Genomic DNA, 17,289 nt, shown 5'->3' on the forward strand with positions numbered 1-17,289 from the left:
TCAAGTGTGTGTCCGCTTGTGGTCCCGTAGGTGCCCGCTCCGGCTGAACTTTGTAGGACAGGCATCGCACTTGTATGGCTTCTCACCGGTGTGTGTCCTCTTATGGCACTGCAGGTCACTGCTCAGGCTGAACTTTGCAGGGCAGACATCACACTTGTATGGCTTTTCGCCCGTGTGTGTCTTTTTATGACGCTGCAGGTGTGAGCTCTGGGTGAACTCTGCAGGACAGACATAGCACTTGTATGCCTTCTCGCCAGTGTGTGTCCTCTTGTGGTCCCGTAGGTGCCCGCCTCGGCTGAACTTTGCAGAACAGACGTCGCACTTGTATGGCATCTCACCGGTGTGTGTCATCTTATGGCGCCGCAGGTCACTGCTGCAGCTGAACTTTGCAGGGCAGCCATCACACTTGTATGGCTTCTCCCCCTTGTCTGTCGGCTTGTGAAGCCGTAGATGCGCATTCCGGTCGACCTCTGCAGGACAGAGATCGCACCTTTATGTCTTCTCATCAGTACGCTTCGACACATGGTTCTCGTGACTTATAGACTGTGAGAATGCAGAGAGACACACGTCGCACCCAAAGCCCTCCTCTCCCATCTGAACATTTGATGGAGGACTAGCAGGACACTCAAACTCATTGTGACAGTGTGCAAACATGTGATGTTGCAGTCTGGCTTTGGATGTGCATGCAAGCCCACATGACTTACTCTTTTCTGTAGGTCTTTCCTTGGGCGGATCTTCCATAGTGACTACTGCAATTTTGTTTAATCGCTCTTCAACCGCTGCTGTGTTGATCTTGAACTGCGCATTTGAGAAAGTGCAACCTGGAGATACTTGGTCACAAGTGCATCTGGGCTTGTCCTTAATATGGAGGGTACCGGTGCTTTCTCTTGCTCCTGAAATTTCAAAAATCGAACATTCAGAGGGCGAACCAGTTCAACCGCATCTCTAGTTCACAATTTTCGAAAACCAGATGGCACCACGTTCGCTGTGCCTTTTCACGCTATCCTCGTCAGGCTCCGCAAATCATCCCCATTGTGCACGATTAAAGTTGCAAGTTTAAAGTGGCTCGCCCCCCTCTCGTATTTGCTGAAAGGTCAAGTGCCGGTCCTTCAACCAGATGCCCTGCGTCCTATTCAATACAGTCATGGCCTTCTGTTTATTTTATTTTCGTCTATAAATACTTTCTTTAAAAGTGCTAGCAATTCATTAATTCACTTTCTGGACTTGGTGCAGCCTAGCGTAAGTGGAAAGGGGTCCTTCGATGCGACGCGCTATCACCCCCTCCTTCGTTTCTTTATCCCAGCGAGGGATCAGTGGGGAGATTTTTAATGATTAGAGGATATCTGGCAGATCGGAAGGCCTTTACGATAACGGCTCCAAAAATATGATAAGCCAAGCAGCCGATTCCTTTATAGTGTCTGGATTCACGTTACTAGTCTTGAACATCCCAACCTAGAGCGTGGTTTTTGTAAGGCGTGTCCGACGTGGGAGGCTGAATGATGATTACGTATAAGTGCTACGGAGGAACATTGAGTGAGAGCAACACATAGCAGAAGGCCTGTGTGAGCTTTTCGAGCTGCTCATGTTTTCTCTTGTTCGCTCTTACATTGATGTCACGACAGTGTTAACGGAATTGTACCAGCACGCTTCTTTGTGTGACATAGGAGTAAACCGGTCTTCTGCTGTCTAGGAGATGTTGGTGAGCGATGTACAGATGTTCGCAGGTGCAGCGCGGACAGCAGAAGGGAGTGGGGCACAGGGGTTTGATGTGGGCACTGGGATGATTTCAGGGAGCAGTGCGCCGACATTCGGCGGAAAATTGTGGCACAGCTCATCGGTCGTTGGATTTGAACAGGCTGCTTCATAGAGTTACGCATGCCCTTTGCTCTCGCCAACGAGCGGACACCCCTACCCGCTCTGTCATGCCTGTAGTCACTCAGTGTGCCACAACGCGCCTCACGTCATGTCGTACACGTAGTCTGGCAACACGACTGCCACGGAGATACAGTGTAGGCCAGTGTCTCTCAAACTGAGAGTTCAAACCACCAGGGTGATCGTGACACATTCAGCGGAGGAGGGGGAGCGAATCGGCTCAGAAACAATAAGGAACAGAAAGATGTAAGAAAAGGTTAGCCAGCTGTAGGAGTCGAACCCACATCTTCTGGATTACCGGTCCAGGGCTCTACCAATTGAGCTAAGCTAACACCGCTTACCACTCGAAAATGTTGGAATTCCTCAAAAGTTTCGGGAGCACGGCCGGATGCATTCGTTTCTCGCAGCGAGAGTGACGGGGACTCCGACAGTGCAAACACGGCTGGATGATCGAGGAACATCATTGGCCAGATTCGAAACTGTCGGTTACGTGATTGCATCACTCGGCGCCTGACTGTCTGGGAAGAGAAATCTGTTGCATCGGGGAGCGATCCTATATTTTGGTCACATGACCAAGGTCAGTCCAGAGCGGGAAATGATCAGGGCACGGTCGGGAGGCTACCTTATCTTCTCTTATGTTCTACCTCCTCAGTTCCCACACCGCTGGGAACCAGTCGGGCACTATCCCTCGTTCAGGAGCCGAAGCCCCCATTGCGTTCCCATTCTTTTCCCGAGGGTTTGTGCTGCCTGGGCTGTGTGTGTTCGAGTCATGTTGAATCGTTTGTTTGGGACCTGGCACTGTGCCGCACATTCATTTCATATCCTCTGTTGCATATATCTTTGTGGCAAAAGTTTACGGAACACGATGAAAGATGAAAGTCACTGAAAAGGTTAGCCAGCTGTAGGACTCGAACCCACATCTTCTGGATTGCCGGTCTAGGGCTCTACCAATTGAGCTAAGCTAACACGCCTTCTCAGCGACTTCCAAAGGTGCGTCACCTGAAGGGACAAATCAACCACTCTCCCTCATCCATCCTCCTTTCACTCTTACATTTTTCTCAGTCATACACACAATCATACGACGGGATCGACGCAGGCGGCAACTGTTGAACATGAGAGAACTGACGTTCTGAGGCTGGAACAACATAGGGACAGATACATACAATGCCTCAAATTGACTAAGAAAGTAACGATGGAGAGAAGGTCCTATTTATTAAAATAACAACAACAACTTTATTTTCGACCTTGGAGAGTGGGGAGTTTCATCGCCACAGGCGATACTCTACCCCATTGCTGGATGGAATGGGGGAAATAAAATAACGAGCCCCTTCACAATAACGATCGAAGTCCGATGGTGTCCAGAAATGTCAGAAGAGCTTTGAGCGCAGAGCGTTGCTGGGCTGGATTGGGCCAGGGACCAAGCAATTTCGATAGGGAGAAAGGGCGAGAGTCCAGCTGACGAAGAGACTCGGAGAGTGTGGTTCGGGAAGGTTCTTAGTGAGGGCAATGAAGAAGAATGTGCTCCAGATCCTCAAGAGCACCGCAGTGGCAGCAGGTGGGAGAGTCAACTTGTCTCAGCGGTAACGCCACTGAGCTGTAAAGGCCACATCGAGGCGCATTCAGTGGATTAATGCAGCATCTTGACGAGAGGTGTTTCGTGGCATGCGGAAAGCGAGCGTGGGATCAACTCTGTTCAACATAGAGGGGGGAAGAATGTCGGTTGTCCGTTGGCGGGAAGCCAGGGGTGTCCCTAGGCGTCGCAGAATGGAACGGCGGTCTCCTCTCAGCAGAACAATACGGGCCCGTTTCCGATACGAGAGTGCTGCTTCTGCGGCGCTGTCGGCCTGCTCGTTCCCCACGACACCACAATGGGCTAGAACCTACTGGAGAACTAGCCTGTGGCCTGTGTAGCCTGTGCCATTATTAAAATAAGCGGCAAGTCAACTATAAATCACGCATTCAAAACCATCGGAAAAGACCGGTAACACTGAAATGGGGCGGCAATTAGATGGACAGTTTCTGTCACTGCTTTTGTAAATCACAATAACTTTGGATACTTACACGCTCTTGCCACTACGTAAACAGGTGGCTGGCTACTCCCATCGTTTTTAGTGCTTCAATTTCTGGACCCTATTTATCCCATTACCCTATTATCACTCTCAATTACAGAAGAATCCAGTATCGTCAAGTTTGTAGAGTAGTAGTTGTCCTAGTTGTAGTTCTAGTAGTTGCAGTATCCAGTCAAGCTTCTCGGCACACACACACACACAAAAAAAGACTGACTTCACAGTTTTTAATCTCTCATACCACACACGACTGTCTCCCTGTGATTTCTCCCGAGATGTCATTTACAAATTGTAACGCGTTCTACAATAGATGCTTGTCAAACAAAATGTGTTTGTCAGGATTCCTCTTACAAGTTGTCGGGTCTTATAGAAATATTTATCTTTTATTTCTTTGGGTTGATTTATTTGTTCATGTTATTGGTTGAAGAGATGTAAGGCTTAAAAGAAGTATTCATCATAATAAGGAGGAATAAAGAGAAAAAAAAGCAATAAAAGGCAAGGAATAAAGAGGCAAACAAGAAACAATGAAATGTATGTCGTTCATGGAAGTAAACCTTGGTTAGGAGTAGCATGGTCTGCCTGTACTTTGCACTGTTTTTCATTTTTTTACGTTTCACATGTGTCACCACCCAACCCAACTCTTTTTAGCCTCGGTCTGTTCATGCGTGCGAGTTACCAGAACCAGAAATAAAACACGGTGGGATACAGATTGCATCCATACAGCCTTCCCCCATGCACAGGCATTAGCATGTGCTTCTTCAGGCCTCTGGGTTCAGGACACACAACACCACAGCACTGGCACTCTTTCAAGTGTACTTGGTCCCTGCGCACTTCTATGGTCACTATCCCAAGTGTGTCCTGGCTACACGTTAAGCCACAAGTTCGTGCTCTGGCTGAACTAGCTCTAGCAGCAGCTTCTCTAACTTTGTTCCTGCTCCATATGAATTGTGCAGCACAGAGGTTGCACTTGTATGGCTTCGCTTTCATGTAAGTCTTCTTGCTACACTGCAGCTTTGTGTTGTGCCTCAGGTCTGCAGAACAGAGAACGTTCTTTTGTGGCTTCTCACCCCAGGGTGCCTGCTTGTGCTGTTCTGTGGGACAGAAACCGCACTTGCATCACACTGCAAGTTTGGGTTGTGGATAAACACTGCAGGGCAGAGGCTGCAATTTTATGGCTGCTCACCCGTGTGTGTTCGCTTGTGACGTGACAAGGTTACACGCTGTCTGAACACTGCAGGACAGAGATCGCACTTGTATGGCTTCTCGCCCGTGTGTGTCCGCTTGTGCTGCTGCAGGGTCCCGCTCTGGCTGAACTCTGCGTGGCAGACATCGCACTTTTATGGCTTCTTATATGTGTGTGTCCGCTTGTACTGCTGTAGTAGCTCACCTCGGCTAAACTCCGCAGAGCAGACATCGCACTTGTATGGCTTCTCACCCGTGTGTGTCCGCTTGTGACGCCGTAGGTTCCCACTCAGGCTGAACTCTGCATGGCAGACATCGCACTTGTATGGCTTTTCGCCCGTGTGTGTCCGCTTGTGACGCCGTAGGTTCCCACTCAGGCTGAACTCTGCATGGCAGACATCGCACTTGTATGGCTTTTCGCCCGTGTGTGTCCGCTTGTGACGCCGTAGGTTCCCACTCAGGCTGAACTCTGCATGGCAGACATCGCACTTGTATGGCTTCTCACCTGTGTGTGTTCGCTTGTGCTGCCGTAGGTATCCGCCCTGACTGAACTCTGCAGGGCAGACATTGCACTTGTATGGCTTCTCACTTGCGTGTGCTCGCTTGTGACGTGACAGGGCTGCGCTCTGTCTGAACCCCGCAGGACAGAGACTGCACTTGTACGCCTTCTCGCCCGTGTGCGTCCGCTTGTGACAGTGTAAGTACCTCCTCTGGCTGAACGCCGCAGGACAGAGATCGCACTTGTACGCCTTCTCGCCCGTATGCGTCCGCTTGTGACAGTGTAAGTACCTCCTCTGGCTGAACGCCGCAGGACAGAGACTGCACTTGTACGCCTTCTCGCCCGTATGCGTCCGCTTGTGACAGTGTAAGTACCTCCTCTGGCTGAACGCCGCAGGACAGAGACTGCACTTGTACGCCTTCTCGCCCGTATGCGTCCGCTTGTGACAGTGTAAGTACCTCCTCTGGCTGAACGCCGCAGGACAGAGACTGCACTTGTACGCCTTCTCGCCCGTATGCGTCCGCTTGTGACAGTGTAAGTACCTCCTCTGGCTGAACGCCGCAGGACAGAGACTGCACTTGTACGCCTTCTCGCCCGTATGCGTCCGCTTGTGACAGTGTAAGTACCTCCTCTGGCTGAACGCCGCAGGACAGAGACTGCACTTGTACGCCTTCTCGCCCGTATGCGTCCGCTTGTGACGCTGTAAGTACCTCCTCTGGCTAAATGCTGCAGGACAGAGATCGCATTTGTATGGCTTCTTGCCGATGTGTGTTCGCCTGTGATGTGACAGGTTTGCGCTCTGTTTCAACTCTGCAGGACAGAGGTTGCACTTGTATGGCTTCTCGCAGGTGTGTGTCCGCCTGTGCTGCTGTAGGTGCCCACCCTGTCTGAACTCCGCAGGGCAGACATCGCACTTGTATGGCTTCTCACCCGTGTGTGTCCACTTGTGACGCTGTAGGGTCCCCCTCTGGCTGAACTCTGCAGGACAGAGGTCGCACTTGTATGGCTTCTCGCCCGTGTGTGTCAGCTTGTGACGCTGCAGGTGAGAACTCCGGCTGAACTCCGCAGGGCAGACATCGCACTTGTATGGTTTCTTGCATGAATCTGTTTGCTTGTGCTGCTGTAGGTTCCCGCTCAGGCTGAACTCGGCAGGGCAGACATCGGTCTTGTATGGCCTCTTGTCAGTATGCTTCACCATGTGGTTCTCGTCACCTGCAGACCACGAGAATGCAGAGGAATAGATGTTGCACCCAGAACTCTTCTCTCCCATCTGAACATCCGTTGGAGGAGCAGTGGGAGACTTTTCAGACTCATTGTGAGAGTGTGCAAACATGTGGCATTCAAGGCTGGCTTTCGACATGCATGCAAGTGCACATGGCTTGCTCTCGTCTCGATGACGCTCAGCAGGTTGGTCATTCATAGTGAATAGTGCAGTGCTGTCGGGCTGCAGTTCAACTGTTGTGGTGGTGATCTTGAACTGCGCATTTGAAGAAATGCGACCCGAGTATTCTTGTTCACAAGTGCCTCTGGGCTTGTTAATAATATGGTGCGTATCAGTACTTTTTCTTGTGTCTGAGATTTCATAAATAGGACATTCTGAGGGCATACCAGTCCAGGCGCATCTCCGATTCTCGATCTTTGAAAAATTAGATGGCACCACATTCGCAATGCCTTGTCACACTGTTCACGTTCCAACTCTACAAATAATCCCTATTGTGCACGATTGCACAATGCAGAAGCACAATGTACTGAATGTCGAGTGCAATAGGGGTGGACGGCATGTGTCTTATCAATGTTCTTTAGTTTGACGGGTCTGTTCAAGGCTTTCCACCTACCCGGCCACCCCCTTGCAATTCACTTTCAGAACATTGTGCTGTTTGGACTTGCACCACTCTCCAGTATTTGCGAGAGATAAAGTGTAGTTCAGACGGAACAAGCTGAACTCGATTGGGGACTCGTTTTTCTCGTATGAGTATTTTTGTTATTTTTGTTTTGGTGTCATATAATTGGGTTACGCTTATTTTTCTCGAGTCAGTGATGCCTGTACTCAGTTGTGCAATTTTTAGTATATCTTCATACTGCTCGAATACCTCAAAGCTGTATAAGTGCATACTGTGTACTATGATGGTGCACAAATGTTATCGCTTACTGCTGATGATAGTAACGGGCAATATACCCAGAGATGAAATTATGAAATAGGAGTCGCCATCTATGAGTCCGAGCGTTAGTCAAACGCCAACTGAAAATGCCATGAAAGGGTCATGGAGAAGTTATTACATACGATCAGAGCTCGCTTGTCAGGATGGTTTCTCGGAGGATGTCAACTTGCTGTACTTGCGGTTCTATAACATGCGACGGCATGTTTTCAGATGCGTGTTTCAAGTGCACACACTAATACATAAAAGGGAAGTTGACCTCGCTCATTTTTTAACCTATTCTTCAATTCGATCTTGATACAATTTGATATAAACGTTCGCATTCCTGTCACGGTCGAATTAATGGAAGTTCACTGTGTTATCAAGTTTGCTGCAAAGGTCGAATTAACTCAAGTTTATTGGGTTATCAAAGCCACTCGTCCTCATCTAGATCCCCTACCTTTACAAAGTATGGTATAGTTTTCCGAAGTCAGCTCAAAATTTAGCACATCTTACCACTTTTCCATTAAAGATTCCATGTTGGGACCGCAGCAGCACAACAATAAATTGTGATTAACAGGACAGCCATATATGTTTGCATTAATAATCAAACTCGCCCGCCAGCACCTGCCTGCTGCAGTCCCAAACGATCTGCAGTAAGTCTGAAGTGCATGTAAATGCATATTTCATACGTTGCTGCATATTTCCCCTGCTCATCACATATGACGTATCAATCCATATTTCACATTGCAATCCGCTGATTAGACACTCGGCATCGTGACGTCTTCTTGAGATTCCGTCCCTGCGGGTGTCCACGCCACTCTGGTTGCGTTGAATGCATCTTGTGCCCTCTCTATCTGCAACAGAGAGTATGACGCGTTCCCTTCTAAGCCGCCTACCGTTCGTCTGTCGTTTCCTTACTATGCCGAGACCTAAGCCATCAACTTCATACCTCTACAAGAGATGGACGACGGAGAACCCAGATTTGTGCACCGACGGAAAGATATTGTTCTGGAGGATTTGCGAGAAGGTAAAAAAGAAACACGCATTACAAGGCATGGGCTTTCATGCATTGGGGAAGATTACGAACGGGAATGTTTAGAGCAAATAAGCGTAAATGGGGGCTCGCTTGCGACACAATGTACGCGCAAGGACGCTTATTAACGACGCTAAAATCAAAGTCCTTCCTTGGTATTTATTTACTTCGCAGAAATTCAACTGTCCCGGCTGTTTCCAGACTCGATTTTTCCGTTATTTTCCTTTTTTTTCTTTCTGTCTCTTATAGGTCAATGCAGAAAGGAAGTTTCAAGTTGACCAGCATGTGATGTCGCACATTTCTGAAAAAAGCAAAGGGGAGCAGAACTTCACAATGTCTACATCCCCACGCCGTGAGCTCTCGTCTTGAGCGTGACGAATTTTGTGCGGAGGACCTCTCTGAAGCGCTTGTCACAACTAATATATTCTGTGGTGGAAGCTCGAAAACCCGACACTAAGAAAATGCCTCGAGAAGTATACTCTCAGGAAGATACCGGCAGAATCAACTCTCCGAAAGAATTACCTGTCTCTTGTGTACGAGAAAGATATGAATGAAGTAAGGCGCTCTGTTGCTAATGGCCCAAATATGGGCTGCTGCGGATGAGACGACGGACGCTTGCGGTCGCTAGGTGGCACATCTTCTTGTTGGAAAACTTGATAATCGAAGGTCCAGAGGCCTTATCTGCTAGCGGCTGCTGTCGGCGAGTCGAACACTCGAGAAAACAAACCATGGTACCGTAGCTAGATTCGTAAACGATGTTCTCAAGCTACTCTGGCCAGATGGGGGCAGAGAGAAGTTTAGGATATTTTACGCAGGTGCAGCTGCGTACACGACAAAGGCTTCCCCCGAAATTTTTCTATCGAACCCTCGTGCACGTAACGTGTTTGGTGCACGGTCTCAAGCGCGTGTCATAGTAAGTCAGGGGGCCCTACCCACACGTCAACAAGATGGTGTCAGTCGTGAAGAAAATTTTTATGAAAGCGCTAAGTCAAAGAGAAACATACCGAGCAATGATGCCAGACGTTCCCCTGTCCCTGAACCTGTTGTATCACAAGATGTGGCACCTGGTTGGAGGCGGTCGATTTCTATGCAACTCAATTGGACGACTTGAAGGACGTGGTGAACAAGTTCTGTTCCGAAAACAGCGGAGCTGTCAAAGAAGTGAAAGCGCTCTTTGAAAAGCCAGTGCTAGCTGTGGAGGTACGTTTAGCGTTTAGTGAAAATCATATGATTCCACGAACAGGAGGGCTCCCGTTTCAAGCTTCTGGATGGCTTGCGCAAGAAAGACGAAGTGCATTTTCACTAAACGCTAAACGTACCTCCACAGCTAGCACTGGCTTTTCAAAGAGCGCTTTCACTTCTTTGACAGCTCCGCTGTTTTCGGAACAGAACTTGTTCACCACGTCCTTCAAGTCGTCCAATTGAGTTGCATAGAAATCGACCGCCTCCAACCAGGTGCCACATCTTGTGATACAACAGGTTCAGGGACAGGGGAACGTCTGGCATCATTGCTCGGTATGTTTCTCTTTGACTTAGCGCTTTCATAAAAATTTTCTTCACGACTGACACCATCTTGTTGACGTGTGGGTAGGGCCCCCTGACTTACTATGACACGCGCTTGAGACCGTGCACCAAACACGTTACGTGCACGAGGGTTCGATAGAAAAATTTCGGGGGAAGCCTTTGTCGTGTACGCAGCTGCACCTGCGTAAAATATCCTAAACTTCTCTCTGCCCCCATCTGGCCAGAGTAGCTTGAGAACATCGTTTACGAATCTAGCTACGGTACCATGGTTTGTTTTCTCGAGTGTTCGACTCGCCGACAGCAGCCGCTAGCAGATAAGGCCTCTGGACCTTCGATTATCAAGTTTTCCAACAAGAAGATGTGCCACCTAGCGACCGCAAGCGTCCGTCGTCTCATCCGCAGCAGCCCATATTTGGGCCATTAGCAACAGAGCGCCTTACTTCATTCATATCTTTCTCGTACACAAGAGACAGGTAATTCTTTCGGAGAGTTGATTCTGCCGGTATCTTCCTGAGAGTATACTTCTCGAGGCATTTTCTTAGTGTCGGGTTTTCGAGCTTCCACCACAGAATATATTAGTTGTGACAAGCGCTTCAGAGAGGTCCTCCGCACAAAATTCGTCACGCTCAAGACGAGAGCTCACGGCGTGGGGATGTAGACATTGTGAAGTTCTGCTCCCCTTTGCTTTTTTCAGAAATGTGCGACATCACATGCTGGTCAACTTGAAACTTCCTTTCTGCATTGACCTATAAGAGACAGAAAGAAAAAAAAGGAAAATAACGGAAAAATCGAGTCTGGAAACAGCCGGGACAGTTGAATTTCTGCGAAGTAAATAAATACCAAGGAAGGACTTTGATTTTAGCGTCGTTAATAAGCGTCCTTGCGCGTACATTGTGTCGCAAGCGAGCCCCCATTTACGCTTATTTGCTCTAAACATTCCCGTTCGTAATCTTCCCCAATGCATGAAAGCCCATGCCTTGTAATGCGTGTTTCTTTTTTACCTTCTCGCAAATCCTCCAGAACAATATCTTTCCGTCGGTGCACAAATCTGGGTTCTCCGTCGTCCATCTCTTGTAGAGGTATGAAGTTGATGGCTTAGGTCTGGGCATAGTAAGGAAACGACGTAAAAGCGACAGACGAACGGCTTAGAAGGGAACGCGTCATACTCTCTGTTGCAGATAGAGAGGGCACAAGATGCATTCAACGCAACCAGAGTGGCGTGGACACCCGCAGGGACGGAATCTCAAGAAGACGTCACGATGCCAAGTGTCTAATCCGCAGGTTGCAATGTGAAATATGGATTGATACGTCATATGTGATGAGCAGGGGAAATATGCAGCAACTTATGAAATATGCATTTACATGCACTTCAGACTTACTGCAGATCGTTTGGGACTGCAGCAGGCAGGTGCTGGCGGGCGAGTTCGATTATTAATGCAGACATATATGGCTGTCCTGTTAATCACAATTTATTGTTGTGCTGCTGCGGTCCCAGCATGGAATCTTTAATGGAAAAGTGGTAAGATGTGCTAAATTTTGAGCTGACTTCGGAAAACTATACCATACTTTGTAAAGGTAGGGGATCTAGATGAGGACGAGTGGATTTGATAACCCAATAAACTTGAGTTAATTCGACCTTTGCAGCAAACTTGATAACACAGTGAACTTCCATTAATTCGACCGTGACAGGAATGCGAAAGTTTATATCAAATTGTATCAAGATCGAATTGAAGAATAGGTTAAAAAATGAGCGAGGTCAACTTCCCTTTTATGTATTAGTGTGTGCACTTGAAACACGCATCTGAAAACATGCCGTCGCATGTTATAGAACCGCAAGTACAGCAAGTTGACATCCTCCGAGAAACCATCCTGACAAGCGAGCTCTGATCGTATGTAATAACTTCTCCATGACCCTTTCATGGCATTTTCAGTTGGCGTTTGACTAACGCTCGGACTCATAGATGGCGACTCCTATTTCATAATTTCATCTCTGGGTGTATTGCCCGTTACTATCATCAGCAGTAAGCGATAACATTTGTGCACCATCATAGTACACAGTATGCACTTATACAGCTTTGAGGTATTCGAGCAATATGAAGATATACTAAAAATTGCACAACCGAGTACAGGCATCACTGACTCGAGAAAAATAAGCGTAACCTAATTATATGACACCAAAACAAAAATAACAAAAATACTCATACGAGAAAAACGAGTCCCCAATCGAGTTCAGCTTGTTCCGTCTGAACTACACTTTATCTCTCGCAAATACCGGAGAGTGGTGCAAGTCCAAACAGCACAATGTTCTGAAAGTAAATTGCAAGGGGGTGGCCGGGTAGGTGGAAAGCCTTGAACAGACCCGTCAAACTAAAGAACATTGATAAGACACATGCCATCCACCCCCATTGCACTCGACATTCAGTACATTGTGCTTCTGCATTGTGCAATCGTGCACAATAGGGATTATTTGTAGAGTTCGAACGTGAACAGTGTGACAAGGCATTGCGAATGTGGTGCCATCTAGTTTTTCAAAGATCGAGAATCAGAGATGCGCCTGGACTGGTATGCCCTCAGAATGTCCTGTTTATGAAATTTCAGACGCAAGAAAAAGTACTGATACGCACCATATTATGAACAAGCCCAGAGGCACTTGTGAACAAGAATACTCAGGTCGCATTTCTTCAAATGCGCAGTTCAAGATCACCACCACAACAGATGAACTGCAGCCCGACAGCACTGCACTATTCACTATGAATGACCAACCTGCTGAGCGTCATCGAGACGAGAGCAAGCCATGTGCACTTGCATGCATGTCGAAAGCCAGCCTTGAATGCCACATGTTTGCACACTCTCACAATGAGTCCGAAAAGTCTCCCACTGCTCCTCCAACGGATGTTCAGATGGGAGAGAAGAGTTCTGGGTGCAACATCTATTCCTCTGCATTCTCGTGGTCTGCAGGTGACGAGAACCACATGGTGAAGCATACTGACAAGAGGCCATACAAGACCGATGTCTGCCCTGCCGAGTTCAGCCTGAGCGGGAACCTACAGCAGCACAAGCAAACAGATTCATGCAAGAAACCATACAAGTGCGATGTCTGCCCTGCGGAGTTCAGCCGGAGTTCTCACCTGCAGCGTCACAAGCTGACACACACGGGCGAGAAGCCATACAAGTGCGACCTCTGTCCTGCAGAGTTCAGCCAGAGGGGGACCCTACAGCGTCACAAGTGGACACACACGGGTGAGAAGCCATACAAGTGCGATGTCTGCTCTGCGGAGTTTAGCCGAGGTGAGCTACTACAGCAGTACAAGCGGACACACACATATAAGAAGCCATAAAAGTGTGATGTCTGCCACGCAGAGTTCAGCCAGAGCGGGACCCTGCAGCAGCACAAGCGGACACACACGGGCGAGAAGCCATACAAGTGCGGTCTCTGTCCTGCAGTGTTCAGACAGCGTGTAACCTTGTCACGTTACAAGCGAACACACACGGGTGAGCAGCCATAAAATTGCAGCCTCTGCCCTGCAGTGTTTATCCACAACCCAAACTTGCAGTGTGATGCAAGTGCGGTTTCTGTCCCACAGAACAGCACAAGCAGGCACCCTGGGGTGAGAAGCCACAAAAGAACATTCTCTGTTCTGCAGACCTGAGGCACAACACAAAGCTGCAGTGTAGCAAGAAGACTTACATGAAAGCGAAGCCATACAAGTGCAACCTCTGTGCTGCACAATTCATATGGAGCAGGAACGAAGTTAGAGAAGCTGCTGCTAGAGCTAGTTCAGCCAGAGCACGAACTTGTGGCTTAACGTGTAGCCAGGACACACTTGGAATAGTGACCATAGAAGTGCGCAGGGACCAAGTACACTTGAAAGAGTGCCAGTGCTGTGGTGTTGTGTGTCCTGAACCCAGAGGCCTGAAGAAGCACATGCTAATGCCTGTGCATGGGGGAAGGCTGTATGGATGCAATCTGTATCCCACCGTGTTTTATTTCTGGTTCTGGTAACTCGCACGCATGAACAGACCGAGGCTAAAAAGAGTTGGGTTGGGTGGTGACACATGTGAAACGTAAACAAATGAAAAACAGTGCAAAGTACAGGCAGACCATGCTACTCCTAACCAAGGTTTACTTCCATGAACGACATGCATTTCATTGTTTCTTGTTTGCCTCTTTATTCCTTGCCTTTTATTGCTTTTTTTTCTCTTTATTCCTCCTTATTATGATGATGAATACTTCTTTTAAGCCTTACATCTCTTCAACCAGTAACATGAACAAATAAATCAACCCAAAGAAATAAAAGAAAAATATTTCTACAAGACCCGACAACTTGTAAGAGGAATCCTGACAAACACATTTTGTTTGACAAGCATCTATTGTAGAACGTGTTACAATTTGTAAATGACATCTCGGGAGAAATCACAGGGAGACAGTCGTGTGTGGTATGAGAGATTAAAAACTGTGAAGTCAGTCTTTTTTGTGTGTGTGTGTGCCGAGAAGCTTGACTGGATACTGCAACTACTAGAACTACAACTAGGACAACTACTACTCTACAAACTTGACGATACTGGATTCTTCTGTAATTGAGAGTGATAATAGGGTAATGGGATAAATAGGGTCCAGAAATTGAAGCACTAAAAACGATGGGAGTAGCCAGCCACCTGTTTACGTAGTGGCAAGAGCGTGTAAGTATCCAAAGTTATTGTGATTTACAAAAGCAGTGACAGAAACTGTCCATCTAATTGCCGCCCCATTTCAGTGTTACCGGTCTTTTCCGATGGTTTTGAATGCGTGATTTATAGTTGACTTGCCGCTTATTTTAATAATGGCACAGGCTACACAGGCCACAGGCTAGTTCTCCAGTGGGTTCTAGCCCATTGTGGTGTCGTGGGGAACGAGCAGGCCGACAGCGCCGCAGAAGCAGCACTCTCGTATCGGAAACGGACCCGTATTGTTCTGCTGAGAGGAGACCGCCGTTCCATTCTGCGACGCCTAGGGACACCCCTGGCTTCCCGCCAACGGACAACCGACATTCTTCCCCCCTCTATGTTGAACAGAGTTGATCCCACGCTCGCTTTCCGCATGCCACGAAACACCTCTCGTCAAGATGCTGCATTAATCCACTGAATGCGCCTCGATGTGGCCTTTACAGCTCAGTGGCGTTACTGCTGAGACAAGTTGACTCTCCCACCTGCTGCCACTGTGGTGCTCTTGAGGATCTGGAGCACATTCTTCTTCATTGCCCTCACTACGAACCTTCCCGAACCACACTCTCCGAGTCTCTTCGTCAGCTGGACTCTCGCCCTTTCTCCCTATCGAAATTGCTTGGTCCCTGGCCCAATCCAGCCCAGCAACGCTCTGCGCTCAAAGCTCTTCTGACATTTCTGGACACCATCGGACTTCGATCGTTATTGTGAAGGGGCTCGTTATTTTATTCCCCCCATTCCATCCAGCAATGGGGTAGAGTATCGCCTGTGGCGATGAAACTCCCCACTCTCCAAGGTCGAAAATAAAGTTGTTGTTGTTATTTTAATAAATAGGACCTTCTTTCCATCGTTACTTTCTTAGTCAATTTGAGGCATTGTATGTATTTGTCCCTATGTTGTTCCAGCCTCAGAACATCGGTTATTTCATGTTTAACAATTGCCGCCTGCGTCGATCCCGTCGTATGATTGTGTGTATGACTGAGAAAAATGTAAGAGTGAAAGGAGGATGAATGAGGGAGAGTGGTTGATTTGTCCCCTCAGATGACGCACCTTTGGAAGTCGCTGAGAAGGCGTGTTAGCTTAGCTCAATTGGTAGAGCCCTAGACCGGCAATCCAGAAGATGTGGGTTCGAGTCCAACAGCTGGCTAACCTTTTCAGTGACTTTCATCTTTCATCGTGTTCCGTAAACTTTTGCCACAAAGATATGCAACAGAGGATATGAAATGAATGTGCGGCACAGTGCCAGGTCCCAAACAAACGATTCAACATGACTCGAACACACACAGCCCAGGCAGCACAAACCCTCGGGAAAAGAATGGGAACGCAATGGGGGCTTCGGCTCCTGAACGAGGGATAGTGCCCGACTGGTTCCCAGCGGTGTGGGAACTGAGGAGGTAGAACATAAGAGAAGATAAGGTAGTCTCCCGACCGTGCCCTGATCATTTCCCGCTCTGGACTGACCTTGGTCATGTGACCAAAATATAGGATCGCTCCCCGATGCTGATCTGATCACTTCACGATAATCAGTCACATGACCGGGGTGCAGCAACAGATTTCTCTTCCCAGACAGTCAGGCGCCGAGTGATGCAATCACGTAACCGACAGTTTCGAATCTGGCCAATGATGTTCCTCGATCATCCAGCCGTGTTTGCACTGTCGGAGTCCACGTCACTCTCGCTGCGAGAAACGAATGTATCCGGCCGTGCTCCCGAAACTTTTGAGGAATTCCAACATTTTCGAGTGGTAAGCGGTGTTAGCTTAGCTCAATTGGTAGAGCCCTGGACCGGTAATCCAGAAGATGTGGGTTCGACTCCTACAGCTGGCTAACCTTTTCTTACATCTTTCTGTTCCTTATTGTTTCTGAGACGATTCGCTCCCCCTCCTCCGCTGCATGTGTCACGATCACCCTGGTGGTTGGAACTCTCAGTTTGAGAAACACTGGCCTACACTGTATCTCCGTGGCAGTCGTGTTGCCAGACTACGTGGACGACATGACGTGAGGCGCGTTGTGGCACACTGAGTGACTACAGGCATGACAGAGCAGGTAGGGGTGTCCGCTCGTTGGCAATAGCAAAGGGCATGCGTAACTCTATGAAGCAGCCTGTTCAAATCCAACGACCGATGGGCTATGCCACAATTTTCCGCCGAATGTCGGCGCACTGCTCCCTGAAATCATCCCAGTGCCCACATCAAACCCCTGTGCCCCACTCCCTTCTGCTGTCCGCGCTGCACCTGCGAACATCTGTACATCGCTCACCAACATCTCCTAGACAG

The 17,289-nt window shown here is 48.3% G+C and overlaps 3 protein-coding genes across 3 annotated transcripts; 1 reads left to right on the forward strand and 2 right to left on the reverse strand.

The window, feature by feature from the left end:
• On the reverse strand, positions 1-741 carry LOC135375843 (zinc finger protein 233-like). Its single transcript, XM_064608486.1, has 2 exons — positions 705-741; positions 1-470 (listed from the first exon to the last, which is right to left on the reverse strand). Exons 1-2 carry the CDS (start codon positions 739-741, stop codon positions 1-3), a joined length of 507 nt encoding a protein of 168 aa, XP_064464556.1.
• Positions 742-4,435: 3,694 nt separating this feature from the next.
• Positions 4,436-10,296, reverse strand: LOC135375844 (zinc finger protein 271-like). The gene is made up of 4 exons (XM_064608487.1): positions 10,243-10,296; positions 10,110-10,196; positions 5,326-7,096; positions 4,436-5,253 (listed from the first exon to the last, which is right to left on the reverse strand). Exons 1-4 carry the CDS (start codon positions 10,294-10,296, stop codon positions 5,108-5,110), a joined length of 2,058 nt encoding a protein of 685 aa, XP_064464557.1. The 3' UTR covers positions 4,436-5,107.
• Positions 10,297-12,140: 1,844 nt separating this feature from the next.
• LOC135375830 (zinc finger protein 184-like) lies at positions 12,141-14,043 on the forward strand. The gene is made up of 2 exons (XM_064608475.1): positions 12,141-12,203; positions 12,913-14,043. The coding sequence occupies exon 2, from the start codon at positions 12,945-12,947 to the stop codon at positions 13,650-13,652; it is 708 nt and encodes a 235-aa protein (XP_064464545.1). The 5' UTR covers positions 12,141-12,203; positions 12,913-12,944; the 3' UTR covers positions 13,653-14,043.
• Positions 14,044-17,289: the final 3,246 nt, after the last annotated feature.

The sequence above is a fragment of the Ornithodoros turicata genome, unplaced genomic scaffold (genome assembly GCF_037126465.1).
Source record: "Ornithodoros turicata isolate Travis unplaced genomic scaffold, ASM3712646v1 ctg00000947.1, whole genome shotgun sequence".
NCBI lineage: Eukaryota > Metazoa > Arthropoda > Arachnida > Ixodida > Argasidae > Ornithodoros > Ornithodoros turicata.

Excerpts from the sequence above, each read along its gene's own strand:
- LOC135375843 (XM_064608486.1), bottom strand. The coding sequence starts at position 741 with ATGGAAGATCCGCCCAAGGAAAGACCTACAGAAAAGA. Across the intron at positions 471-704 it reads GGAAAGACCTACAGAAAAGA|AGGTCGACCGGAATGCGCAT; the intron begins GTAAGTCATGTG and ends TCTGTCCTGCAG.
- LOC135375844 (XM_064608487.1), bottom strand. The coding sequence starts at position 10,296 with ATGCCAGACGTTCCCCTGTCCCTGAACCTGTTGTATCACAAGATGTGG. Across the intron at positions 10,197-10,242 it reads ATCACAAGATGTGGCACCTG|GACGTGGTGAACAAGTTCTG; the intron begins GTTGGAGGCGGT and ends GACGACTTGAAG. Across the intron at positions 5,254-5,325 it reads CTCTGCGGAGTTTAGCCGAG|AGTTCAGCCAGAGCGGGACC; the intron begins GTGAGCTACTAC and ends TCTGCCACGCAG.
- LOC135375830 (XM_064608475.1), top strand. The coding sequence starts at position 12,945 with ATGAACAAGCCCAGAGGCACTTGTGAACAAGAATACTCAGGTCGCATT.